Here is a 27,628-nt window from a genome sequence, read left to right on the forward strand (position 1 = left end):
GGTAGTTCAAAAATCCACCACACATTTCCAGTGGTTTATTTCTGGTGGAATGATAGGTGGAAGAACGCACTCAGAACACGTTCACAGATTTAGTGACAACAGCCCTCCCAAACTGCGGCCAGCACCTCCGATGCTACGAGGGCGTGTACTGTCGTGAATTGGCGTCATCGACTAAGTTCCCTCAAGATGGCAATTATTATACTAGTGGCAAGATGCCTAACCGGCGAAGGATGAAACCCGGCGGATGCTTCTTGCTTCTGAATGGCTGCTGTGTTGTCACCTGAAAAAGAAATAATAATTAGTGCAACTTATGATGGAACTGTAAGGGAATTGTCATTCATTGGGAATTCAGGAGCAAGTAACTAGCTTCGCGACAGCAAATAATACTGGTTCACCATACAGAAATAATGAGTACACAGGTGTACAGAACTGATTCGCTATGTTCTGATCTTCACATCTACATCTAAGTGACGACTTTGCTACTCACAATAAAGTACGTGGCAGAGGGTTCAATGAACTACCTTCAAGCTCTGTCTCTACCATTCCACTCTTGTACGGCTCGAGGGAAAAACGAGCACTTAAATTTTTCTGTGCCAGCTCTGATCTCTCTTATTTTATCGTGATGATTATTTCTCCCTATGTAGGTGGGTGCCAATAGAATGTTTTCGCAATTGGAGAAGAAAATTGTTGACTGAAATTTCAAGAGAAGATCCCGTCGTAGCGAAAAACGCCTTTGTTTTAATTATTGCCACTCCAATTCACGTATCATGTCTGTGGCACTTTCTCCCTTGATTCGTGATAATACAAAAAGAGCTCCCCTTCTTTGAACTTTTTCGATGTCATCTGTCAGTCCCACCTGATGCGGATGCCACACCGCACAGCAATACTCCAGAATAGGGCGGACAAGCGTAGTGTAAGCAGTCTCTTTAGTAGACCTGTTGCACCTGCTAAGTGTTCTGCCAATGAATCGCAATCTTTGGTTTGCGAAACCCACAACGTTATCTATGTGATAATTATTTGTAATTGTAATCGCTAAGTATGTTGTTTAATTTAAAGCCTTCAGATTTGTGTGACTTATCGCTCAATCGAAATTTAGCGGATTTCTTTTAGTACTCATGTGAATAACTTCACACTTTTCTTTATTCAGGGTCAATTGTCATTTTTCGCACCATACAGATATCTTATCTAAATCATTTTCAATTCGTTTTGGTCATCTGATGACTTTACAAGACGGTAAATGACAGCATCATCTGCAAACAGTCTAAGACGGCTACTGAGATTGTCTCCAATGTGTTAATATAGGGTAGATCAGGAATAATAGAAGGCCTATAAAGCTTCCTTGGGGAACGCCGGATATTACTTCTGTTTTACTCGATGACTTTTCGTCTATTACTACGATATGTGACCTTTCTGACTGGAAACCAGGAATCCAGTCGCACAACTGAGGCCATATTCCATAGGCACGCAGTTTGGTTAGAAGACGCTTGTGAGGAACAGTGTCGAAAGCCTTCTGGAAATCTAAAACTGTGGAATCAATTTGACACCGCCTGTCGATAGCACTCATTACTTTATGCGTATAAAGTTGTATTTCACAAGAACGATATTTTCTGAATAGTGCTGCCTGTGTGTCAATAAATCGTTTTCTTCGAGGTAATTCATAATGTTCGCGCACAGTATATGTTCTAAAACCCTACTGCAAATCGTGTTTAGTGAAATGGGGCTGTAATTCAGCTGATTACTCCTATTTCACTTTTTGGGTATTGGTGTGACTTGAGCAATTTTCCAGTCTTTATCTACGGATTTTTCTGTGAGCGAGCGGTTGCACATAATTGCTATTTAACGCCTGCAGTTGAATTGCGCATGTTATTTCTTGGTGTTCCTTTGTCCTGTAAACCACCTCATTTAACCATTATGACAGATTCGAAGTATCGTGTGGCAAATGCACAATATACACTCCTGGAAATGGAAAAAAGAACACATTGACACCGGTGTGTCAGACCCACCATACTTGCTCCGGACACTGCGAGAGGGCTGTACAAGCAATGATCACACGCACGGCACAGCGGACACACCAGGAACCGCGGTGTTGGCCGTCGAATGGCGCTAGCTGCGCAGCATTTGTGCACCGCCGCCGTCAGTGTCAGCCAGTTTGCCGTGGCATACGGAGCTCCATCGCAGTCTTTAACACTGGTAGCATGCCACGACAGCGTGGACGTGAACCGTATGTGCAGTTGACGGACTTTGAGCGAGGGCGTATAGTGGGCATGCGGGAGGCCGGGTGGACGTACCGCCGAATTGCTCAACACGTGGGGCGTGAGGTCTCCACAGTACATCGATTTTGTCGCCAGTGGTCGGCGGAAGGTGCACGTGCCCGTCGACCTGGGACCGGACCGCAGCGACGCACGGATGCACGCCAAGACCGTAGGATCCTACGCAGTGCCGTAGGGGACCGCACCGCCACTTCCCAGCAAATTAGGGACACTGTTGCTCCTGGGGTATCGTCGATGACCATTCGCAACCGTCTCCATGAAGCTGGGCTACGGTCCCGCACACCGTTAGGCCGTCTTCCGCTCACGCCCCAACATCGTGCAGCCCGCCTCCAGTGGTGTCGCGACAGGCGTGAATGGAGGGACGAATGGAGACGTGTCGTCTTCAGCGATGAGAGTCGCTTCTGACTTGGTGCCAATGATGGTCGTATGCGTGTTTGGCGCCGTGCAGGTGAGCGCCACAATCAGGACTGCATACGACCGAGGCACACAGGGCCAACACCCGGCATCATGGTGTGGGGAGCGATCTCCTACACTGGCCGTACACCACTGGTGATCGTCGAGGGGACACTGAATAGTGCACGGTACATCCAAACCGTCATCGAACCCATCGTTCTACCATTCCTAGACCGGCAAGGGAACTTGCTGTTCCAACAGGACAATGCACGTCCGCATGTATCCCGTGCCACCCAACGTGCTCTAGAAGGTGTAAGTCAACTACCCTGGCCAGCAAGATCTCCGGATCTGTCCCCCATTGAGCATGTTTGGGACTGGATGAAGCGTCGTCTCACGCGGTCTGCACGTCCAGCACGAACGCTGGTCCAACTGAGGCGCCAGGTGGAAATGGCATGGCAAGCCGTTCCACAGGACTACATCCAGCATCTCTACGATCGTCTCCATGGGAGAATAGCAGCCTGCATTGCTGCGAAAGGTGGATATACACTGAAGTAGTGCCGACATTGTGCATGCTCTGTTGCCTGTGTCTATGTGCCTGTGGTTCTGTCAGTGTGATCATGTGATGTATCTGACCCCAGGAATGTGTCAATAAAGTTTCCCCTTCCTGGGACAATGAATTCACGGTGTTCTTATTTCAATTTCCAGGAGTGTAGTATGCTGAACGTCTCTGAATTTTTTTAGGTTAAAAGTTACATGGATTGACAGTATAGACTAGGTGACTTCGCAGACTGAACGTCGGATGTTCCATTGATAGTTTTGTTTTTTAATCAACTAAATGACTACCTGCCTCGGTATTCGAGGCAGCTGCACAGTCCCATGCTGTTGGTAACTGAAGTCGTTCGAATCAGTCTCCAACTGTGGCACGTAAAAGTTCTCAAGCACGTCGAGATATCTACTTCCTGTAACTGTGTTCTCGGAAATAAAAATTGACCATACACCTTTTCCCATGAAACTGTACAAAACACATTAAATGTAGGAGAGTCCCTCTCATGCTGAACAACTTCATGTGGTAGTTCCATAACCCATATTCTCATATTATAACGGTTCACTTTTCCATTTAGTCCGCAGCTCGTGGTCGTGCGGTAGTGTTCTCGCTTCCCACGCCCGGGATCCCGGGTTCGATTCCCGGCGGGGTCAGGGATTTTCTCTGCCTCGTGATGACTGGGTGATGTGTGCCGTCCTTAGGTTAGTTAGGTTTAAGTCGTTCTAAGTTCGCCGGCCGCGGTGGTCTAGCGGTTCTAGGCGCTCAGTCCGGAGCCGCGCGACTGCTACGGTCGCCGGTTCGAATCCTGCCTCGGGCATGGATTTGTGTGATGTCCTTAGGTTAGTTAGATTTAAGTAGTTCTAAGTTCTAGGGGACTGATGACCATAGATGTTAAGTCCCATAGTGCTCAGAGCCATTTTAGTTCTAAGTTCTAGGAGACTGATGACCATAGATGTTAAGCCCCATACTGCTCAGACCCATTTGAACCATCTTTTCCATTTAAATGGAGTGCTGCCTCGTCACTAAACAGTAAGCATGGAACAAAACTGTCATCCGCCATGTTGACAAACGAAATTACAGAGCTCCACACGTTGTTGTTTGTCATCGTCACGAAGGGCTTGCAGCAGCTGAATTTTTCATGTGTAAACGTCGACGCAACAAACGCCAGACGGACGTCGGGGGCATGTCGAGCTGTCAAGCTGCACAGCGAACGGATTTCTGCGGATTCCTTGTGAAACTATGACGGATGCGTTCGACGTTTATTTCAGAGGGTCCAAGACTGCCCTGCGATTTGCCTTTCTCGGAATTGTTCACACCATTCTCTAATGCTCTGTGCTGTAGGGGGATCCACACCATACCTAGTGCGAAAGTCACGTTGAAGAATTATTATTGACACGTACTCCGTAAAACGTACAACACAAAAGCCTTTCTATTAACTCGACACCATTTTTACTAGAACTGAAGTGGACGCACACAGCTGCTACCTAGCGGGAACCACGGAAAACTAGAGAGTTTCCTCTTACCAACAATAGCTGTTTACGGACATATCGCAAATAACATATTAGTTATGACTTTATCAAAACGGATGATTCCGTTCGATACGCCCCGTATTTTCCTTTTCACTTACAAAATTTGATGCGTTGCCTTAAAATATGTAGATTCAAAATGTGTAGGCAGTAAGCTTCTACGAGGAACCATGGGTTGGTAAAAATTGAATTTGTCTTTGAGTCACCATTTTATTCCACCCACCCCCCACCCCCCATCCCCATTTCTCCTTCCTACGAGGCCAGAGACGTCGCTCTACTGTGTCAGTATTGGCTCTTAAGCAAAAAAGTTTGACCACCACTGTCCTACATTGTTTGCGACACATCTACATCTACATCTGCACACATACTCCGCAATCCACCATACGGTGCGTGGCGGAGGGTACCTCGTAGCACAGCTAGCATCTTCTCTCCCTGTTCCACTACCAGACAGAACGAGTGAAAAATGACTGCCTATATGCCTCTGTACGAGGCCTAATCTCTCTTAACTTATCTTTGTAGTCTTTCCGCGAAATGTAAGTTGGCGGCAGTAAAATTGTACTGCAGTCAGCCTCAAATGCTGGTTCTCTAAATTTCCTCAGTAGCGATTCACGGAAAGAACGCCTCCTTTCCTCTAGACACTCCCACCCGAGATCCTGAAGCAGTTTCGTAACACTCGCGTGATGATCAGAACTACCAGTAACAAATCTAGCACCCGTCCTCTGAATTGCTTCTATGTCCTCCCTCAATCCGACCTGATAGGGATCCCAAACTCTCGAGCAGTACTCTAGAATACGTCGTATTAGTGTCTTATAAACGGTCTCCTTTACAGATGAACCACATCTTACCAAAATTCTACAAATGAACCGAAGACGACAATCCGCCTTCCCCACAACTGCCATTACATGCTTGTCCCACCTCATATCGCTCTGCGATGTTACGCCCAAATATTTAATCGACGTGACTGTGTCAAGTGATACACTACTAATGGAGTATTCAAACATTACAGGATTCTTTTTCCCATTCATCTGCATTAATTCACATTTATCTACACTCCTGGAAATGGAAAAAAGAACACATTGACACCGGTGTGTCAGACCCACCATACTTGCTCCGGACACTGCGAGAGGGCTGTACAAGCAATGATCACACGCACGGCACAGCGGACACACCAGGAACCGCGGTGTTGGCCGTCGAATGGCGCTAGCTGCGCAGCATTTGTGCACCGCCGCCGTCAGTGTCAGCCAGTTTGCCGTGGCATACGGAGCTCCATCGCAGTCTTTAACACTGGTAGCATGCCGCGACAGCGTGGACGTGAACCGTATGTGCAGTTGACGGACTTTGAGCGAGGGCGTATAGTGGGCATGCGGGAGGCCGGGTGGACGTACCGCCGAATTGCTCAACACGTGGGGCGTGAGGTCTCCACAGTACATCGATGTTGTCGCCAGTGGTCGGCGGAAGGTGCACGTGCCCGTCGACCTGGGACGGGACCGCAGCGACGCACGGATGCACGCCAAGACCGTAGGATCCTACGCAGTGCCGTAGGGGACCTCACCGCCACTTCCCAGCAAATTAGGGACACTGTTGCTCCTGGGGTATCGGCGAGGACCACTCGCAACCGTCTCCATGAAGCTGGGATACGGTCCCGCACACCGTTAGGCCGTCTTCCGCTCACGCCCCAACATCGTGCAGCCCGCCTCCAGTGGTGTCGCGACAGGCGTGAATGGAGGGACGAATGGAGACGTGTCGTCTTCAGCGATGAGAGTCGCTTCTGCCTTGGTGCCAATGATGGTCGTATGCGTGTTTGGCGCCGTGCGGGTGAGCGCCACAATCAGGACTGCATACGACCGAGGCACACAGGGCCAACACCCGGCATCATGGTGTGGGGAGCGATCACCTACACTGGCCGTACACCACTGGTGATCGTCGAGGGGACACTGAATAGTGCACGGTACATCCGAACCGTCATTGAACCCATCGTTCTACCATTCCTAGACCGGCAAGGGAACTTGCTGTTCCAACAGGACAATGCACGTCCGCATGTATCCCGTGCCACCCAACGTGCTCTAGAAGGTGTAAGTCAACTACCCTGGCCAGCAAGATCTCCGGATCTGTCCCCCATTGAGCATGTTTGGGACTGGATGAAGCGTCGTCTCATGCGGTCTGCACGTCCAGCACGAACGCTGGTCCAACTGAGGCGCCAGGTGGAAATGGCATGGCAAGCCGTTCCACAGGACTACATCCAGCATCTCTACGATTGTCTCCATGGGAGAATAGCAGCCTGCATTGCTGCGAAAGGTGGATATACACTGTGCTAGTGCCGACATTGTGCATGCTCTGTTGCCTGTGTCTATGTGCCTGTGGTTCTGTCAGTGTGATCATGTGATGTATCTGACCCCAGGAATGTGTCAATAAAGTTTCCCCTTCCTGGGACAATGAATTCACGGTGTTCTTATTTCAATTTCCAGGAGTGTATATTTAGAGTTAGCTGCCATTCTTTAGACCAATCACAAATCCTGTCCAAGGCAACTTGTATCCTCCTACAGTCACTCAACGACGACACCTTCCCGAACACCACAGCATCAACAGCAAACAGCCGCACGTTGTTATCCACCCTATCGAAAAGATCATTTATGTAGATAGAAAACAAAAGCGGACCTACCACACTTCCCTGGGGCACTCCAGATGATACCCTCACCTCACAGCCTTTAACTAGGATCAGCGTCCAGTTGCGAAGCAAGCAAGTGTGGTGCAGAGCAGTGTTCGGCCCTGGCCGCTTGGGGTGGACGGGGACTCACCTTGCGAGACGTACACGTTGATGGTGTCGGGCTCGGTGTCGGGCGCGGCGCACGTGTAGTTGCCGGAGTGGGCGCGCGTCGCGTGCGACACGACGAGCCGCGAGTGCGTGCGCGGGCCCGGCTCCGTCATCACCGACACGCCGGCCACGCCGCTCTGGTCGAGCGGCCGCTCGTTGTGCCACCACAGCACCGGCCGCGGCGCCGTCTCGCTCTGCCACAGGACACGACACGGCGCCCAATTACCGTGCGGCGTAGTGGAATAAGAATACGTCTACACGTGTACTCCGCAAGCTACTGCGCAGTGCGTCAATTCGTAAAGAGTAAGGAACGGGCGGAAGGGGCGGTGATGCGGTGGTGAGAGGGGGAAGGGAGAAAGTGGGTATTCTTAGTACCAGTGAAAAGGTACAGTACTTTCCGCTCTACAGGGTGTTACAAAAAGGTACGGCCAAACTTTCAGAAACATTCCTCACACACAATTAAAGAAAAGAGGTTGTGTGGACATGTGTCCGGAAACGCTTAATTTCCATGTTACAGCTCATTTTAGTTTCGTCAGTATGTACTGTACTTCCTCATTCACCGCCAGTTGGCCCAACTGAACGAAGGTAATGTCGACTTCCGTGCTTGTGTTGACATGCGACTCATTGCTCTACAGTACTAGCATCAAGCACATCATTACGTAGCATCAACAGGTTAGTGTTCATCACGAACGTGGTTTTGCAGTCAGTGCAATGTTTACAAATGCCGAATTGGCAGATGCCCATTTGATGTATGGATTAGCAAGGGGCAATAGCCGTGGTGTGGTACGTTTGTATCGAGACAGATTTCCAGAACGAAGGTGTACAGACGGGAAGACGTTCGAAGCAATTGATCGGCGTCTTAGGGAGCACGGAACATTTCAGCCTATGACTCGCGACTGGGGAAGACCTAGAATGACGAGGACACCTGCAATGGACGAGGCAATTCTTCGTGCAGTTGACGATAACCCTAAAGTCGGCGGCAGAGAAGTTGCTGCTGTACAAGGTAACGATGACCACGTCACTGTATGGAGAGTACTACGGGAGAACCAGTTGTTTCCGTACCTTGTACAGCATGTGCAGCCACTATCAGCAGCTGATTAGCCTCCACGGGTACACTTCTGCGAATGGTTCATCCAACAATGTATCAATCCTTATTTCAGTGCAAATGTTCTCTTTACGGATGAGGCTTCATTCCAACGTGATCAAATCGTAAATTTTCAAAATCGACATGTGTGGGCTGACGAGAATCCGCACGCAATTGTGCAATCACCTATCAACACAGATTTTCTGTGAACGTTTGGGCAGGCATTGTTGGTGATGTCTTGATTGGGCCCCATGTTCTTCCACCTACGCTCAATGGAGCACGTTATCATGATTTCATACGGGATACTCTACCTGTGCTGCTAGAACATGTGCCTCTACATGTACGACACAACATGTGGTTCATGCACGATGGAGCTCCTGCACATTTCAGTCGAAGTGTTCGTACGCTTCTCAACAACAAATTCGGTGACCGATGGATTGGTAGAGGCGGACCAATTCCGTGGCCTCCACGCTCTCCTGACCTCAACTCTCTTGACTTTCATTTATGGGAGCATTTGAAAGCTCTTGTCTACGCAACCCCGGTACCAAATGTAGAGACTCTTCGTGCTCGTATTGTGGACGGCTGTGATACAATACGCCATTCTCCAGGGCTGCATCAGCGCATCAGGGATTCCATGCGACGGAGGGTGGATGCATGTATCCTCGCTAACGGAGGACATTTTGAACATTTCCTGTAACAAAGTGTTTGAAGTCACGCTGGTACGTTCTTTTGCTGTGTGTTTCCATTCCATGATTAATGTGATTTGAAGAGAAGTAATAAAATGAGCTCTAACATGGAAGTAAGCGTTTCCGGACACATGTCCACATAACATATTTTCTTTCTTTGTGTGTGAGGAATGTTTCCTAAAAGTTTGGCCGTAGCTTTTTGTAACACCCTGTATAAGCAGCCGGTTTCGCTGCTCGCTCGCACGGGGAAATATAAACAGAGGCGCCTCCACCGCCAATTTTGCTGCACGACGCGGCCGGCATCGGGTGCAACAGAATCCATGTGGACGGGTGGAAAGAAACGTGTCACGCTTCATAATACGTGAAACTTCATGGCAGATTAAAACTGTGTGCCAGACCGACACTCGAACTCGGGACCTTTGCCTTTCGCGGGCAAGTGCTCTACCAACTGAGCTACCCAAGCACGACTCACACCCCGTCCTCACAGCTTTACTTATGCCAGTATCTCGTCTCCTACCTTCCAAACTTTACAGAAGCTCTCCTGCGAACTCGGGACCTTTGCCTTTCGCGGGCAAGTGCTCTACCAACTGAGCTACCCAAGCACGACTCACACCCCGTCCTCACAGCTTTACTTATGCCAGTATCTCGTCTCCTACCTTCCAAACTTTACAGAAGCTCTCCTGCGAACCCTGCAGAACTAGCACTCCTGAAGTAAAGGATATTGCGGAGACATGGCTTAGCCACAGCCTGGGGGATGTTTCCAGTATGAGATTTTCACTCTGCAGCGAAGTGAGCGCTGATACGAAACTTCCTGGCACTTGCCCGCGAAAGGCAAAGGTCCCGAATTCGAGTCTCGATCTGGCACACAGTTTTAACCTGCCAGGAAGTTTCATATCAACGCACACTCCGCTGCAGAGTGAAAATCTCATTCTCGAAACATCCACCAGGCTGTGGCTAAGCCATATCTCCGCAATATCCTTTCTTTCAGGAGTGCTAGTTCTGCAAGGTTCGTAGGACAGCTTCTGTAAAGTTTGGAAGGTAGGAGACGAGATACTGGCAGACGTAAAGCTGTAAGGACGGGGCGTGAGTCGTGCTTGGGTAGCTCAGTTGGTAGAGCACTTGCCTGCGAAGGGCAAAGGTCCCGAGTTCGAGTCTTGGTTCGGCACACAGTTTTAATCTGCCGGAAGTTTCATATCAGCGCACACTCCGCTGCAGAGTGAAAATCTCATTCTGGATTGAAAAAAATGGTTCAAATGGCTCTGAGCACTATGGGACTCAACTGCAGTCATTAGGCCCCTAGAACTTAGAACTACTTAAACCTAACTAACCTAAGGACATCACACACATCCATGCCCGAGGCAGGATTCGAACCTGCGACCGTAGCGGTCGCGCGGTTCCAGACTGAAGCGCCTTTAACCGCGTGGCCACACTGGCCGGCGAGTGGATGTCCTATGTAAGATATTGGGAGACTTTGGCCAACGCAATTCCGTCTTGCCCGTAGAAAAGTGCGTGTAGATTAGTATATAATATACCCGAGCTACAAGTTGTGAAATCGTAATATCTGTAAACTGGAACAATTGCTGCAATCGCTGTAAAGTCGAGTGATAACGGTTCAAATGGCTCTGAGCACTATGGGACTGAACATCTGAGGTCATCAGTCCCCTAGAACGTAGAACTTCTTAAACCTATCCAACCTAAGGACATCACACACAACCATGCCCGAGGCAGGAATCGAACTTGCGACCGTAACGGTCGCGCGGTTGCACACTATAGCGTATAGAACCGCTCGGCCACCCCGGCCGGCGAGTGTTAATGTTTAAAATAAATAGATAATCAACTGTCATCAATCTTTAACATACCTTAAAAATCACAAAGAAGTCAAGTTAAAGGAATTCATTTAAAATAAAAGATATAGAATGCAGGGACCCACACATCAGCGTGTGAGCCCTCCAGCCCCTTGCCTAGTATCGTACAGAAAGGGCACGCTCTCTAGGTAGCGCTCTCAAGCTCCCTTCCCCAGTAATCCGTTGCGCAATTTTAATTCAGGGCTTGACGACATCAACTTTCATCTGGCGTCCCTAGGCAAGGAGGTTTGACGGTAATCTTTCATCAGTAATAGCAAAATTTTTTCTTATTGCATTCGTTAAGAGACGAAGCACTGCCTTAAGCACTTTTACGTTATTGTCATAATTAGAGCTGCAGCATGTCGTATGTATTCGTTACTGATTACGGAATATTTCAGCAGACCCAGAGTACCTTTTAGTTTCTACATCAAACGTTTTGTTACTCTCTTGTTTTGTTCCCGCACGAAGTTCATTTCGAGTATTCTGTTGTCAGGAGAGAAGCAGTAATAACAAAATGTGCCGGACTCGCGCTAACATAATCATTACATTACTCCCCTGCCTCCATTCCCGTATGCCTTTTGACGACTAGACAGTTCCGTATTTCTTCATTTTCTCATTCTCAGAAGAGTATGTCGCTAGCTACGCGTAGTGCCGAATCATTAGTTGCTACCTTTTCTTTCCTGCACGTAATTCCTACCCTCTTTAGTCACAGTCTGCAGTATTTGAATTCTTCCAGGTCCTTACTCCGAGATACGTTTTAGGGCATGTAATAGACTGCATGCAGCAACTGTACGTATCCAGCATCCCGTACACTCACTTTAATTGACATTGTCAACCAGGAGATTTGCGGTTTGATGTAATCTTTTATTTACGTCAGGGACTGAAAAACCCATGAAGTCAATATCGCACACGAAGTCTTCTTTATTTAGACTGATTACTACTTTAGGCTAACAATCCAGCCATCTCCAGACGTAAAACATTTTTGATTAGTGTTGGTGCCATTACGGCTCCACATATAGCTAAAAACTTTTTTTAAATGATATCATCCATACATAACATACTTAAAAACAGCTTTTCACCGTTCGCACCCAATCTTATTGAACGATGGTCACAAAACAAATGCTTTACGCCTTAACAACTTAGTAACGCTGGTTTTCATTATGTACGGACGTCGACATTTTAAGAAACCGTAATGGCACCATCACTAATCAAGAATGTTTTATAATCTCAAGGTGGCTAGATTGTTAGCCGAAACTAGTAATCATTCCCAATCAAGAAGATTTCATCTACGATCTTCACTTCTTTGTTTTGCAGTCCCTAGCATAAATAAAATATCACGTACATTATCTACCTGATCGAAAGTATCTGGACACTTCAGTGCAAATTAAAGGCCGGTGTGGCCGGTGTGGCCGAGCGGTTCTAGGCGCGTCAGTCTGGAACCGTCTGGCCGCTACGGTCGCAGGTTCGAATCCTGCATCGGGCATGGATGTGTGTGATGTCCTTAGGCTAGTTAGGTTTAAGTAATTCTAGGTGACTGATGACCTCAGATGTTAAGTCCCATTGTGCTCAGAGCCATTTGAGCCAAAGGATCACGTATTCGAAACTCAATAAGTGTCACCTACTGCTACGAAGAAGCTTCAAATCTGGCTCAAAGCTGCCTCCAAACTACTTCTGCAATGGTGCAAAAATATGGAGCCCTCGAAGATGCTTCAAACAGCAAGGTGAAGAAGCCTACGAAAAAAATTGAGGAGCATGGAAGTTCATGTGACATGTAAGATGACTTAATGACGTCACACTGACACCAAATTTCGTCACAATTCTGCACAGCGCCGCTTTGGACATGTAGCACGATGGGAAAGTTGTCACACCCCCTTTGCCCACGTTCCACCACTTCTTTTGATGTCCCTGCAGTTTAGGTTGAACCGCGTTGCCCAGCGTAGTTACCACGAGGTTTTCTTATGGGTGGTCGAGGAAACATTTCATACACACCGACGCTCAGAAAACGCCTCACAGAGTGGCATCAAGGGCGTCGAAGAAACCACCCCTTCCCTTCCGGCACATGACGTTCTTCACAACCTCTGACACTGTATGGATGTTTAAACATTTCTCTAACGACGTTGTGGGGCTGCATCCCCATTGAACGTGGTCTCAGCCCTTTCGAGCGCCGCGCAACAGCAATTTTTGCTCTCGTGTGCAGATTGGAACCTCTAGAGACCGTTCAAAACCATTAGACGAAATTTGAAAGTGATCCTGAGGAGCAAAAGGTGCCGGTCACGATGGCCGTGCTGTTCTGGGCAGTTCAGTGCGGAACCGCGCGACTGCTACGGTCGCAGGTTCGAATCCTGCCTCGCGCATGGATGTGTGTGATGTCCTTAGGTTAGTTAGGTTGAAGTAGTTCTAAGTTCTAGGGGACTGATGACCTCAGAAGTTAAGTCCCATAGTGCTCAGAGCCATTTGAGCCATTTGAGCAAAAGGTGCTTATGCATTTTCAGCCCTCCTGTTTCGTGCCCTTCTGTGACATGATGACAGGGGTGTGCGTCCAATTCGGTAACAACTTTCGTTGTGACAACCAACGAAGCAGTATTAGCCACCTGCATGCATCCAGCCCCATTGACACTTCGTAGGCTGTCTCTTTAAGGGCTCATTTTTAAATTGGTCAGTAAAGGTGGGCGGGTGGCACAGAGGGTGCGTGGGGAAGGGCGGAAGAGCTTAGGAGGCTCCTTGCCTTTTGCTCACGTACCATTCACGCCAGCTGCCCACGCCCTTCGTGTTCACATCACAGCAGGGCGCGAAACAAGAGCGCTGATAATGCCTAGGCACCCTTTCCTACTTCCGATCTGTTTCAAATATCGAGCCGGCCGGTGTGGCCGTGCGGTTAAAGGCGCTTCAGTCTGGAACCGCGTGACCGCTACGGTCGCAGGTTCGAATCCTGCCTCGGGCATGGATGTGTGTCATGTCCTTAGGTTAGTTAGGTTTAATTAGTTCTAGGCGACTGATGACCTCAGAAGTTAAGTCGCATAGTGCTCAGAGCCATTTTTTCAAATATCGCAGAATTGTTTTGTGCGTTCCCTAGTGGATGCACTCTGTATACAAGAACAAAGACTGTGGTAGCGCTGCGCTCCAAAGTAGTGCAGTTGCGTTCAATGGCGGTGCAGTCCAAGGGTGTCCTTAGAGCATGGTTGAAACTTAGGGGATATCAGCAATACGAAAGGATGTGACGAACGTCGGTTTGTTGCTCATCGCACTACGTACTATGGGTTTCGAAAGTAAAATGTGTAGTAGTCATGCCCAAAGGAAAGGGGTGGTTTCATTCACGCCCGTTATGCCACGACGCAAGGTGTTCTCGCGTCGATTTGCAGCGCCCGCACTATTTGAACGCTGGGCGTCGCGGTTCTGACCCCAACGAAGAGGGGTGAAAAGAAAGGTGACATGTGGGTTAGATGGGATGTGGTGTCGTTCTCATCGAATGAAACGTCGATGGTGACGCTGGGCAGAACTGTGGTGAAATTTGTTGGCTCAGAGGGTGTTGCCGAATTGGGGAAGGGAGTGTCTTAGAGGAGCTCGTTGACATCTTATTCAAGCACGTATCAATGTTTCAGCCCCCTCTTGCCCTTCCCCGTGCTTACTTCACAGGAGGACTGGAAACAGGAGGGCTGATAGTGCTTAAGCACCCTTTGCTGCTTCCGATCGCGTTCAAGAGTATCAAATTGGTTTTGAACGGTACCTAATGGCTCCAACCTTCACCCGAGATAAAAAATTGCGTCCCAAAAGTTGCGCATTGTACTAGGGGACATTAATATAAGGTGCATCCACCCTTCGTCTTTATGACGGCTTTATCTCTGTTGGGACACTTTGAAAGAGAGGAATGGCAGTCAATTCTTTCTGAAGAGCCGAAACCAGCGATGGGTAGCGACATTGGACGCTGGGGACTGAAGCAGAGGAAATTCGACATTATAACTCATCCTAAAAGCGTTATATTGGGTTTAAGTCGCGACTTTGGGCAGACCAACACATTTACGGAATGTTACTCTCCAAAAACCACTGCCTCACAGGTACTGCTTCATGGTACAGTGCATTGTTATACTGATACAATCACCGCCTCCGAATTGTTCCTCTGCTACACGCAGCACACAGTGCTGTAAAATGTACTCATATCCTTCCACAATTAGGGTTTTCTTAACCGCAAAAAGGGGTTCACGCCCTAACCACGAAAAACACCTCCATGCGTTTCAAAAACTGCTCCACTGGTTCTACTTAAAATGGCAGATAGCGTTGACCATGCGTTCCCCTAACTCAAAGCCGCAAAGCTGTAGCGTGATTCATTGCTCAAGGCCACTCTTTCCAGTCATTCTCTGTCTAATAGCGTCTCTCTCTATATCTTCACAAGCGTCGCATACCACCAACTACACAAATGTGTGGGTTATGAGGCGCTGCTCGACTACTGTACCTCATTGTTTTTAACTTTATACGCACAGGCAGTGTGCTAGCTGAAGGGCTGGTAGCACTTTGGAACTCACGAGAGGTCCCTTCCGCTGATTTCATACGATTTCTTACAACCATCCTGCACAATGCTTCCTGTCTGTTGTTGTTCCTTCGCATTTGCACTTCACAGTCACGTCGTCAACAGTCGACTTGAGCGGAATGGTTGGATCGCCCATAATGGATTTATAACCCAGGTGACTTCCAGTGATTAGCTGCTGCCCGACCCATTGACGACGAAGTAATCCTATAAGGGTACCATTTTTACCGGCTGAGGTGCAGAACCCTAAAAACGCAAGGCGGACAAGCCTCTTTTTAAAATTACGTATGAATATGATGCTGCTTAAAGTTGATTAGTCTTAAAACTGATTGTAAAAGATACTATTTTTATACCGCAGGGTATTTAGGTTTTACAGAACTACTACGTTACCTGGAAGCTAATTACGCAATTTCAACAGGGTATTTTCTGAATTCTGGTTTACTTGATGCTCAATCTAGGACGATATGTCATTGCCCGCCACTTTATTTTAACAAATCTTACCGAAACGACGCATTGTTGATAGCTCATCAAAGCGCCGACAGCTAGCAACTGCATATTTCTCGTCCCTCGCAGGCTATTATACAAAAACCACATAATACTGTGATTTACTTTCAAAACTATGAAAAACAAATTCAGCTGCAATATCTGAAATCAAAATAGCCGTCTGGTCCGTATCTACCTGCAGCAGCCTCTCAGTCACCTTTCGCATCATTCATTTGTCAACATACACCAGTATACTCAATGTTCAGACGTAACGCCACGATCTGACGTTTTATACATGATGAAAGTAACAAGTAGCGAATATTTCGTAACACGTATGTGTCTCGACACTACTAAATACATACGGTATAAAATTTAAACATTGCCTTTACAGTCCTACTCATTACCCTACTCATAATCCCTCATGGCAGCATATCTGTCGGCCAGTCTTCAGTCAAGACAGGTGCACTAGATTTATCTAACATGGCTACGCGACAACAATACCGCCTTTCTTTCAAAAATCTCACTTGGAGTCCCTGGGCACTAGTGTTTCTCTTTCATATAGATTACACACTACTGGCCATGTCTGATGTCGAAGTAACTTCGTAAATAATCAGAGTTCCAATTCTTTGTGAAAGGTAGAACGGCCACGAAAGTGCATAGGTATGGTTCGTGTTCAGCGTTGTAAAAGGTATGGTATGGCATGGAAGGAGAGTTAACACCACATGTTGAGTCACCATTGAGAGTGCCACGGAGATGCCATATACTCGTGTGAGACAGCGTTGTCAATACCTGACAGAGTTACAAGAGGGTCCTCATTGTGGGTCTCCATTTGGCCGCCCGGCCGAATCGTGCAACACCAAGATTTATGGGACATTCGGATGTGACAGTGGTCTGATGTTTGACTGTATGGGAACGTGAGGGCATACCGTTTGTCAAGACATGGTCGACCACATCTGACCATCACAAGGTAGGATCGCCGTAATCTACACCAAGCACATCGAAATCCCTGCAAAATTCTGTGTCATCCCACACCAACAGCTGGAGAGTACCAGCACCCACACTAGGAAATTATCGTCCCATGTTTCGGCTGCCGTTGACACCACAACACAAACGGCTGCTTTTGGAATGGTGCCATTACTGGGAAGCTTGGGCGGGTAATGAATGGCATCGCACTGTGTTCAGTGGCGAATGGCTGTTCTGCACTGCTCTAGATGACCATAATCGCCGAGTATGGCGGTGATAGGTGAGAGGTGCTATAGTTACTATGTTGTGGAGAGAAACAGCGGTGTTACTCCCGGCGTCATGGTGAAGGGAACCATCGGACATGACTGCAGGTTGCAGCTCGTTGTTATTAGGGAATTCTAGTGGCACAACGGTACGTCCTCATGTGTTTACCGTCTTGTGACAGTAGCACCGTGGCAGGTTGCAAAAGGACAGTGCTCGTCCTTGCACTTGTCTCTATGAACTGCGTCATGTTGATGTACTTCTGTGGCCAGCAAGATCTGCAAATCTGTCGCTGATAGAACATTTGAGAACAGTTCTCATTTCAACTGCATCACAGTTCAAGTAACCAGGATGTCAAGAGCCAGTTACAGTAGTTGTGGGCTAACTAGATTCAGGAGAGATACAACGGCCTTGTAGCACCCTTCCCAACTAAATCATGCATATACCTCGGCCAGAAGGGGTGCAACGTCTAATCAAGAAGTGGTTTCACACTGCCAAGTTCCTTGTAAATTTGACATGATTTTCTCATTTACACAGTCTATTTTATAGATGAGCTTTTTTGTAAGTACGAACGAGAAAAAATGGCTGAACAGGTGACCGGATGAACGGTAAACAGCACCGGTAAATGGTGAACAGCATATTCAAGGTTATTGCCCTCATGTGGTGTCACTACAGTTCAACGTCATTGATGGCAACATAACAAAAATGTCCTAACTGGGTCATGAAGCCAGGACCTCTAGATCCAAATCCTGGCCAAACAATAAATGGTAAACTGTAAACAGTACCTGTTATCCATTACCCACTACTCATTTACTGTGCCCCATTTACCGTTATTCATTTACTATTACTCATTAACCATTATCGGTTTAACATTTTCCATTTATACATTATTTGGTACCCATTACTGGTTACCCATTACCTGTTATCTGTTTACCTGTTACCTATATACCCATTACTCATTAAGCAATTACCCATTAACCTTTTGCAATTACCTGTTACGTGTTACCCATTTTCCATTTACTGTTGACTGTCTACTATCCAACTATTCGTTCGCTCACCCATTCTCCCATTTACCCACCTCCCGTTTGTGCCTGCAGAGAGTTGTACAAAGATATGCAAAACCATGTCATTTTTCGTGTTGCTGACGTGTTTTTGCAGGTTTGGTTTTTTTTTTTTTTTTTTCCCACGGGATGAGCACTGCCAAACGTAGTAGTGCAGTTCAAATGTGTCGAGGGGTTGTTGTGCCTTACACCAAGCGTGGTTCACTAAGTTAAGTACAAAAATTTACGAGTGCTGTCATCTTTTGGTGATGTCTAAAAAACAGGAGCATAAAGCAATATTTTAATTAATTTCTCATATTGAAGTTTTCCAGAATATTGGATAAAGTAAGCTAATCACTTTTAATTCATTAATTGTATTGCCTAAGTGAACATTCGTTTTTAACTATTTATAAAGAGTATGTTTTATGTTCATTATGATGACAAATGGAAATCTTCTCCGAACATATATGTTCTCAAGCATTAATTTGTTACGCCATCAGCCTCGCATGATGGATATGCTCTACACATGAAATGGTGCTTCAGCAAGAGAAATGAATGTTAATCCTTAAAATCCAATACAACTGACTCTGATCTGCTATTCTCAAGACGTATCTGAAACAAAATCGTGCTATCAAGACTCAGTGACTTGATGCGTGTGTTATGTGCTGAAATCTAGTTTAAAATTTATTATCATCAATTGCAGATAAAGTGGTTTAAAATTTTTTAAGTTTTGTATTGTTAGACCTGTGTTTCTACAGCTCATTTCTTCGCATCTGAGTTTGATGTGGGTATCCCTTTTTTTTTTTTTACATAGCGCTAATTCAGATGAAGAAAATTATGGAAATACTGTAGTAAAACTGCATACTTTCTAACATAACAGGAAAATAAATACTTTTGAATATGGCAGGTTTCAAAGAATAATATGCTGCGCTGTGACTGGCCCGAAAAATATTTTGTGCCGGTACCATCTCGGTTTTTATTTTTAATTTAGTAGCATCCACCATCTTTACTTACTAAATCTGCCACCTTTAATTTTTTAACTCATTCTATCTTTAGTTTTTAAGTCCCCACTATCATTCATTTTTTAATTTATCCCACTACCCTAAATTTTTTAAGTATCCCACCATCTGCCATCTTCGAGTTTTGAATTTCCTGCCAACAACATCTTGATGGCATGAATGTGTTCTGTGTCATTGATGGTATCAAACGGAGTGTCTCTCCTGTCTGGCGCTAGATGCATGGTAAGTGGCCCAGAATACCCTAACGTTTCCTACTCACACCCTCTTAATCCATGAAGTTTGTTAGTTTCCTCTTTACCTTCTGGGTGCTTGACTTTTATTGTCAAGTAGTTTATTTAAACGGTGTCACTTCTACTAATCTTGCATTGTAGATTATTCTGTAGTTTCTCTTTCCTATGAGATTTATTTTGTACTTATCTAAATTTGTCTACATCAGACCAAGAGAAAATTTTGTGTAAGAGTTTCGACATTTCCAGATGATCGTCCAGGGAATATCCTTTCTCGTAGTCCATAGTACCACCAGTGAGAAATCTCATAGTTTAAAGGCTCCTAGCTGGATTTATTGGCTAGCGCAACGGCTACGAAGATCATAACATATATGTGTAACTGTTGAATATTTACTTGTTTATGTATAGTAAGATGTTTGTTTATCTGGTGTCTACAAATGATGTCCCTTTCCTGTGTTGCATGATCGACGTAGGTAGGAATCGACGTAAGAAATCGTCTCGACTTCGCCATTTATTTGATGGCCACAGGGAAGACTCTCGATTGCGACAGTTTTTGAAACAATGAAGATATCGCATAATTTTGAATTGTGTAGAGTCAGTAAGTCATGCTGTTAGGCAAGATGGTTGCGATATAATGTAATGTATGCCACATGGTTCACGTTGTATGAGAAAGAAATAAAATTAATAAAATGTGTATAAAGTTTCTATGAAGAGTTTCGACTTGCTTTTAAAGAAAAAGCGTTAGGTGTCCTCTGGAACATTTGGATTTATTAAGAGGCAACAAGATTTGTCTCAACTGTGAAGAATTTATGGAAAAGTGAAGTCAATTAGTTCGCCATACAGTTGACAACGAGAAGCATCTTTGATAATCGTCACAGCACATTTACAGTGAAATGAACTCTTATTACTACAGTTGTGAAAGTAGAGTGCACTAGAATATCTATTTGTTGACGTTTTAATTTGGAAGTGATACCGTAAGTGGTATTGGAAGAGGTTATTGATGTGTAATAATTTTGAGATTTTCTGTAAACATGAGTAACTTAAGATCCAGTGATAACGTAACCCGCCGGTTCAGCTAGGAAGAGAATCTTTGGCGAAAGGAGCTTAGCAAGATGTTTGTGAAAATGGGATATAAAATAACTCAAATGGACTTCGACAACATGTACAGCGAGTGAAAATTAAAGAGAAGAGACCAGTGTAAACTGATGTGACAAAATGACTAGAGATAGGTCTAGTAATGTACTCTTGTTGATTTCGCTATTAGCGTTTATAACTCGTTGCCAAAGATGATATCGGTTTAGACACAGCCATAGCAACGGGAGGTACACAGGTGAAAATTCGACATAGTGGCTCAAATTAACATCGCTGTACTAATCTGGAACATTTATCTCTATATCTGCTCAGACACAAATTGCAAAAACACCGAGTATGTAAAATTTAGGTAAAAGTTTCTACGTAGCTAATGGACAGCGACCTTGTGTGGGGGTGTTCTGATAGCGAAGGAGTACTGCAATACGTCGCTACTAGACTTATAGAGCACGTACCACTACAGAAGAGGTCGTATCACTACGTTGTGGGGCTGACGCTATTTAATAAATCATTTATGTATATTGCCAACAAAATGTAACATCCTAAACTGAAATGAGACGCTGATGGCTGTAATTGTTTATTTTCTTATTTAATGAATACATTTCACATTACAACAACGAACATGAGCTCACAGCAACTTCTAAATCTACAATCGCCAGTCTCGATACACAGTTCATGCAATGAGCCGGTTGCACTACCCGTCTTTGAGATGTGGGTTAGCACTGCTTTAGGGTGACAGGGTGGCGTAGACGCTTTCCCACTCAGGCGCTGTGGGTCCGATGAGTTGTGGGAGGGAGACGGGAACCGGCGGAAGGCGAGTGTGACCACGGCAAGACACGAATTGCAGTAAAAGTCTCTGTTGTGTCATCAAGCTGGAGCAGACACAGGTGTGCTCCCTCTTCACCGGTTACTCGTTCTTTTGTTTCCGCCCCATGTTTGTAGGGATTTGTCATGGTTCACGTGGGTGATCAAATGATCTTCGAGTAGCCGCCTTTATTTTTCACCATGACTTTCGCCTATTGAATTATATAAGCATTTATACACAACATAATCCTGTCTTCATCATCACTCCTATTAGAATCCAATGTTTTCCACTTGATGAATTCTTAAGGTTTACTGAGTTTAGTGTCAAGAATAAAAATTCGAGGAGAGATGTAAAAACGGAAAAATCGGAGACAGTGATAAAACCTTAGCTGTAAGGAAGCTACGAAACACCGCGGTGACGTAACATACGCGACAGTAAATCACACACTGATGATAAGCTAACCCTCTGCAAGGTAGACACAACAGATCGTAGAATTTTGAGAACATAATGTGACGAATTCAGTAACTGTTGTCATAGAGTGCCTGTTCTCAAGGCGAAAGTCCAAAGCAGTTAGGTAATTAATGTTCATAAGGAGCTACTACGATAACAAGTTAAAAATTTCGCATAGTTGTTCACAGAAAACTCATTTCGTCTCATGGGTATTCACAAATCTGAATGATCAGTATATATATTTCCGAAAAAACAGATACCATCTTAGTATATATATATATATAGTTAAGGCTCACAGGCCACTTGACCATCTTCTCCTTCTGAGCGAATGCACAAACAGTGCCCAAACTCTTACGGGAATCGGCAACGCGCCGCGAGTAATGAGTATAATGGGCGGGGGCACTACGAATGTAATGCGGGGCAATGCGTTGAGAATGTGGGTTTAGCGGGAGGCGTGCCAGAGATAAATCCCTGAGTCGCGTTATCCTCCGTGCCCTCGGTGGCTCAGATGGATAGAGCGTCTTCCATGTAAGCAGGAGATCCCGGGTTCGTGTCCCGGTCGGGGCACTCATTTTCATCTGTCCCCGTTGACGTATGTCAACGCCTGTAAGCAGCTGAGGGTGTTAATTTCATTGTAAACTGAATGATCAGAACAACGAATTTATGGAAAACTGTTAAAATATGACATGGTTGCAATACACTGTCGACTGTAACAGCGACCAACATAATCAGAAAAATTTATTTGTTATAGTCGCAATTTTTATTTTGCCTACTGGCTACGGGTTTTGGTGCCAGGCACCATCACCAGGCCACTCCTCAGCTCTCTTCCCAAGCAGGAGTATCATACACTCGCACACCTATTTGGAAAGGGAACACTGTGATCGAGCGTCAGGAATAGCTTGACGATGCTACTTAGTACCAAACTAGCAGTCGGTACGCAAAATAAAATTTGTGACAGTAGGCTACAGCAAATAATTTTAGCTGTAAACATGTTTAATTAATTTCTTCAACGAAATAGAATTTTGAACTATAAAAGTCAACCAAAAGAACACTGCGTCAACGTACATTTTCGATTATGCACACGAGAGAGATGGTGCTGCCCTCCCCGATGTGGTACTCCCCGTTGCCCAGGATGAACGCTGTTGGCACCGTCACGTGTAGGTTGAAGTAGTGCGACATCAGGCCGTTGTCCGTCGCCACCTGGAAAACAATCAAATCAAAACTGCGTCTCGAAAGCTAAAGTAAGATATATATGTCTTTTTACGCCACAAATAATCCTGTTTCTCAACTAAGGCTCACTATAATTAGTTTCAATTGTAAACTGATTATCAGATTTCTGTGTAATCGCCACCATATGTATGCACAAAATATCAGTGACCATAACTTGTAACCCGTCAATAACAAGTCACATAGCTTAGTTCAAATGGCTCTAAGCACTATGGGACTTCACATCTGAGGTCATCAGTCCCCTAGGCTTAGAACTACTTATACCTAACTGACCTAAGGACATCACACACATCCATGCTCGAGGCAGGATTCGAACCTGCGACCGTAGCAGCAGCGAGGTTCCGGAGTGAAGCGCCTAGAGCCGCTCGGCCACAGCGGCCGGTTCCATAGCTTAATGTCTCTCTTTCTCCACGCCGGCCGGGGTGACCGAGCGGTTCTAGGCGCTACAGTCTGGAATCGCGCGATCGCTATGTTCGCAGGTTCGAATCCTGCCTCGGGCATGGATGTGTTTGATGTCCTTAGGTTAGTTAGGTTTAAGTAGTTCTAAGTTCTAGGGGACTGAAGACCTCAGAAGTTAAGTTCCACAGTGCTCAGACCCATTTGAACCATTTTTTGTTTCTCTACACCTGTAAACTTTCTCTGTACCGTCAGCTTTGCACACATACATCGACATCCTCACATGCATCGGATACAGCGTGATGACGACAAGACCCATCCAAAACTGATCTGCCTATTTCCTAGAAGTACAAAATACCAACCAATATGATGTGTGAACAAATCCCTGCATCATTTTCGACACTCATAATGGCTTACGACAGTGAATTCTCGCCTATACAAATGAGTGTTGCCTACATGTCCGTTCTTTCCAAAATTTTAATGTTTCTCCCAAATATTTAAATGGAAAACTCTCTGACGTAAAGGTTTACTCTCCCAGGCAGTGACTAGTTATCAGCTCACTACACTTATTCTTATCGCATGAAAGGTGAATTAGAAACAAACATTACAGATTTCCTTACCACTGAAGCACTGAAGAAACTGGTATAGGCATGCGTATTCAAATACAAAGATATGTAACCAGGCAGAACACGTCGCTGCGGTCGGCCACTCCTATATAAGACAAGTGTCTGGTGCAGTTGTTAGATCGGTTACTGCTGTTACAATGGCAGGTTATCAAGATTTAAGTGAGTTTGAACGTGGTACTATAACCGGCGTACGAGAGAAAGGATACAGCATCTCCGAGGTAGCGATGAAGTGGGGATTTTTCCTTTCGACTGTTTCCCGAGTTTACCGTGCATACAAGCATGAGGAATCCGGTAAAACATCAACTCTTCGACATCGCTGCGGCCGGAAAGATCCTGCAAGGACGGGACCAACGGCGACTGAAGAAAACATGGCTCTGAGCACTATGGGACTTAACTTCTGAGGTCATCTGTCCCCTAGAACTTAGAACTAATTAAACCTAACTAACCTAAGGACATCACACACATCCATGCCCGAGGCAGGATTCGAACCTGCGACCGTAGCGGTCGCGTGGTCCCAGACTGCAGCGCCTAGAACCGCTCGGCCACACCGGCCGGCGGCGACTGAAGAGGGTCGTTCAAAGTGACAGAGGAGCAGTCCTTCAACCCTTCCGCAAACTGCCACAGATTTCAATGCTAGGCACGCAACAAGTGTCAGAGTGCGATCGATTCAATGAAACATCATCGATATGCGCTTTCGGAGCCAATGGCCGACTCCTTTAGTGCACGATACAAAGCTTTCCGCCTCGCCTGGGCACCTCAACACCGATATTGGACTGTTGATCACTGGAAACATGTTATCTCGTTGGACTAGTTTCGTTTCAGACTGTATCGAGTGAATGGACGTGTTCGGGCATGTAGACAACCTCATGAATCCATGAACCGTGCATGTCATCAGGGTACAGTTCAAGCTGGTGGAGGGTTTGTAATGGTGTGGGGCGTGTGCGGTTGGAGTGATGTTGGCTCCTGATACGTCTAGACACGATTCTGACAGGTGACACATACGTAAGCACCCTGTCTTATCACCCGCATCCATTCATGGTTCAAATGGCTCTGAGCACTATGGCACTTAACATCTATGGTCATCAGTCCCCTAGAACTTAGAACTACTTAAACCTAACTAACCTAAGGACATCACACAACACCCAGCCATCACGAGGCAGAGAAAATACCTGACCCCGCCGGGAATCGAACCCGGGAACCCGGGCGTGGGAAGCGAGAACGCTACCGCACGACCACGAGCTGCCATCCATTCATGTCCATTGTGCATTCCGCCAGGCCTGGGCAATTCCAGCACGACAATGCGACACTCAACACGTCCAGAATTGCTACAGAATGGCTCCAGGAACACTCTTCTGAGTTTTAACACTCCCGCTGGCCACCAAACTCCCCAGACATGAACATTTTTGAGCTTGTCTGGGATGCCTTGCAACGTTCTGTTCAAAAGGGATCTCCACCCCCTCTTACTCTAACGGATTTATGGACTACCCTGCAGGATTCATAGTGTCAGTTCCCTCCAGTACTACTTCAGACATTAGTTGAGTCCTTGCCACGTCGTGTTGTGGCACTTCTGCGTGGGCCCTACACGATATTAGACAGGTGCACAAGTTTCCTTGGTTCTTCAGGGTATATCTTAAAGCATTACGCTGTCGTCCCTTTAAAAGCATACCTCTTCACATCGCTAGATTCTAACTCATGAGTCTATGAAGTGATGGATCAATTTTGTCATCGGTGTTTCGAAGTGGTTGCTCTCCCATCGATGAAATCCATTTTAACCATAACCACACAGAAAATTATGTTGCACAGGTTTAAAAATTATTAGTGTTTAATGTGACATTTTTCAGGAAAAAAGAATGTGTTGCGAGGTTACTCTACACAATGAGAATGACAGAAGGCATAACTTGGCCTGAGAAAAATAAAATTGTGTTACTTATCACAATCCGACATTTTAATTATTGTCTTTACATAATTACATTTTGATAAAAAAGGTTAATATGTATCAACGCTTGTCCTGAAGTAAGACATAGTCTAAGAGCGCTAATCTGATCATGTTAAATAAATACATTAAAAATGTTAATATGGCTTGCTCCAGCCCATTCTCGCCCAAACAAATAATTGTTACCTACATATGCGTTCTTCCCAAAACTTGATATTTCTTCCAAATATTTAAATGGAAAACTGTCTGACTAGATGCCTTGCTCCAGCCCATTAAGTTTATTTATATGGCATCACAGTTCGAGATTATAATTATTGTCTTTACATAATTTCATAAAATAGATTATTATGTATAAGCCCTTCTAGACAACGAATCTCCTTTGCACAGTATTACATCCACACAATACCACTGAGATAATCAACTTTATGGACTAAGTACTTAAAAAAATTGCCTAAACCTTTAATGAAGCTTAAAATTTTTACGATTTGTTCATATTATGTTACTGTTAAGTACATTTGAATGAGTACTTAGTTATTTATTTTGTGTGATTTTAATAATCTATAACACATGAAAATATCACAGAGTATTCTCCAATTTGAATTACTCACGTATTTTCGCAATGCAATATTCAATTAAGATTGGTATTGCTAAAACTGAAAATATAATTAACGTGAATTTAATACTCTATAATGACTGAAAATATCACGCAGTACTCTCCAGTTTGAATTATTCGCGTTTTTTTCGCCCCACAACATACAAGTATGATAGGAATTGAAAAAATTGAAAATGCGTTCTATGCATTATAATGTTCACCTCTGTAGAGATGGCTTAATGAGTGCCTGTCAGTTACGAGTAATAACGTTTTTAACCTATGTTAAAAATGTGGCAAATAATTGTTGAACTATTTCATACAGTTATGTTATTTTCCAAATATAGTCATTTAATTTTAGTTATTTTAAAATCTGTACTGACTGGCTTCATTGCACTTCTTGTGAATGCTCGCCACACGAGCTAACGGACTGTCCGTCACCATTATGAGAACAGAGAGTTCATGTGCCATGCGTGATTAGGGAGATATCTTGAGTGTTATTACGCTGGCCATACTCTAGATCACTGGACAGCTATCTAGAGCTGTCACGCTTTTTTACAGACCAATATTGGGCAGCATCGAGTGCATATAAATAAATAAATCGTTACATAGAATATGTAGACATTATTTACCTTCAAATCCTCAAGATCCCAAGACCCGAAGAAGGCAAAAAAATTGTAGAAAACAGTTTTTCTTGAAGGGACTTGCTAAAATCCTTGAAAATTTTAGAGGATAAATGGCCGATAACTGTTCAGTTTAGCGCAAAATCACGAACGCAGGACCTTCAAAATAATTTGCTTGCATATGTTGTCGGGTGTGGTTTATCTCTGTTTGAAATCCAG

General features: G+C 45.3%; 1 protein-coding gene across 1 annotated transcript in view; it reads right to left on the bottom strand.

Annotated features, from left to right (window-relative positions):
- Nucleotides 1–221: 221 nt before the first annotated feature.
- The window catches only part of LOC124616286 (opioid-binding protein/cell adhesion molecule homolog), a gene marked incomplete at its 3' end in the record, with an annotated part of 87,621 nt that continues 60,214 nt past the window's right edge, over nt 222–27,628 (bottom strand). The window contains exons 6-8 of the mRNA XM_047144589.1: nt 23,081–23,215; nt 7,529–7,739; nt 222–280 (exon numbers count right to left, since the gene is read on the bottom strand). Of these exons, the coding sequence (XP_047000545.1) occupies nt 222–280; nt 7,529–7,739; nt 23,081–23,215 (405 nt within the window). The remainder of the gene's footprint in view (nt 281–7,528; nt 7,740–23,080; nt 23,216–27,628) is intronic.

The sequence above is a fragment of the Schistocerca americana genome, chromosome 5 (assembly GCF_021461395.2).
Source record: "Schistocerca americana isolate TAMUIC-IGC-003095 chromosome 5, iqSchAmer2.1, whole genome shotgun sequence".
Taxonomy (NCBI): Eukaryota; Metazoa; Arthropoda; class Insecta; order Orthoptera; family Acrididae; genus Schistocerca; species Schistocerca americana.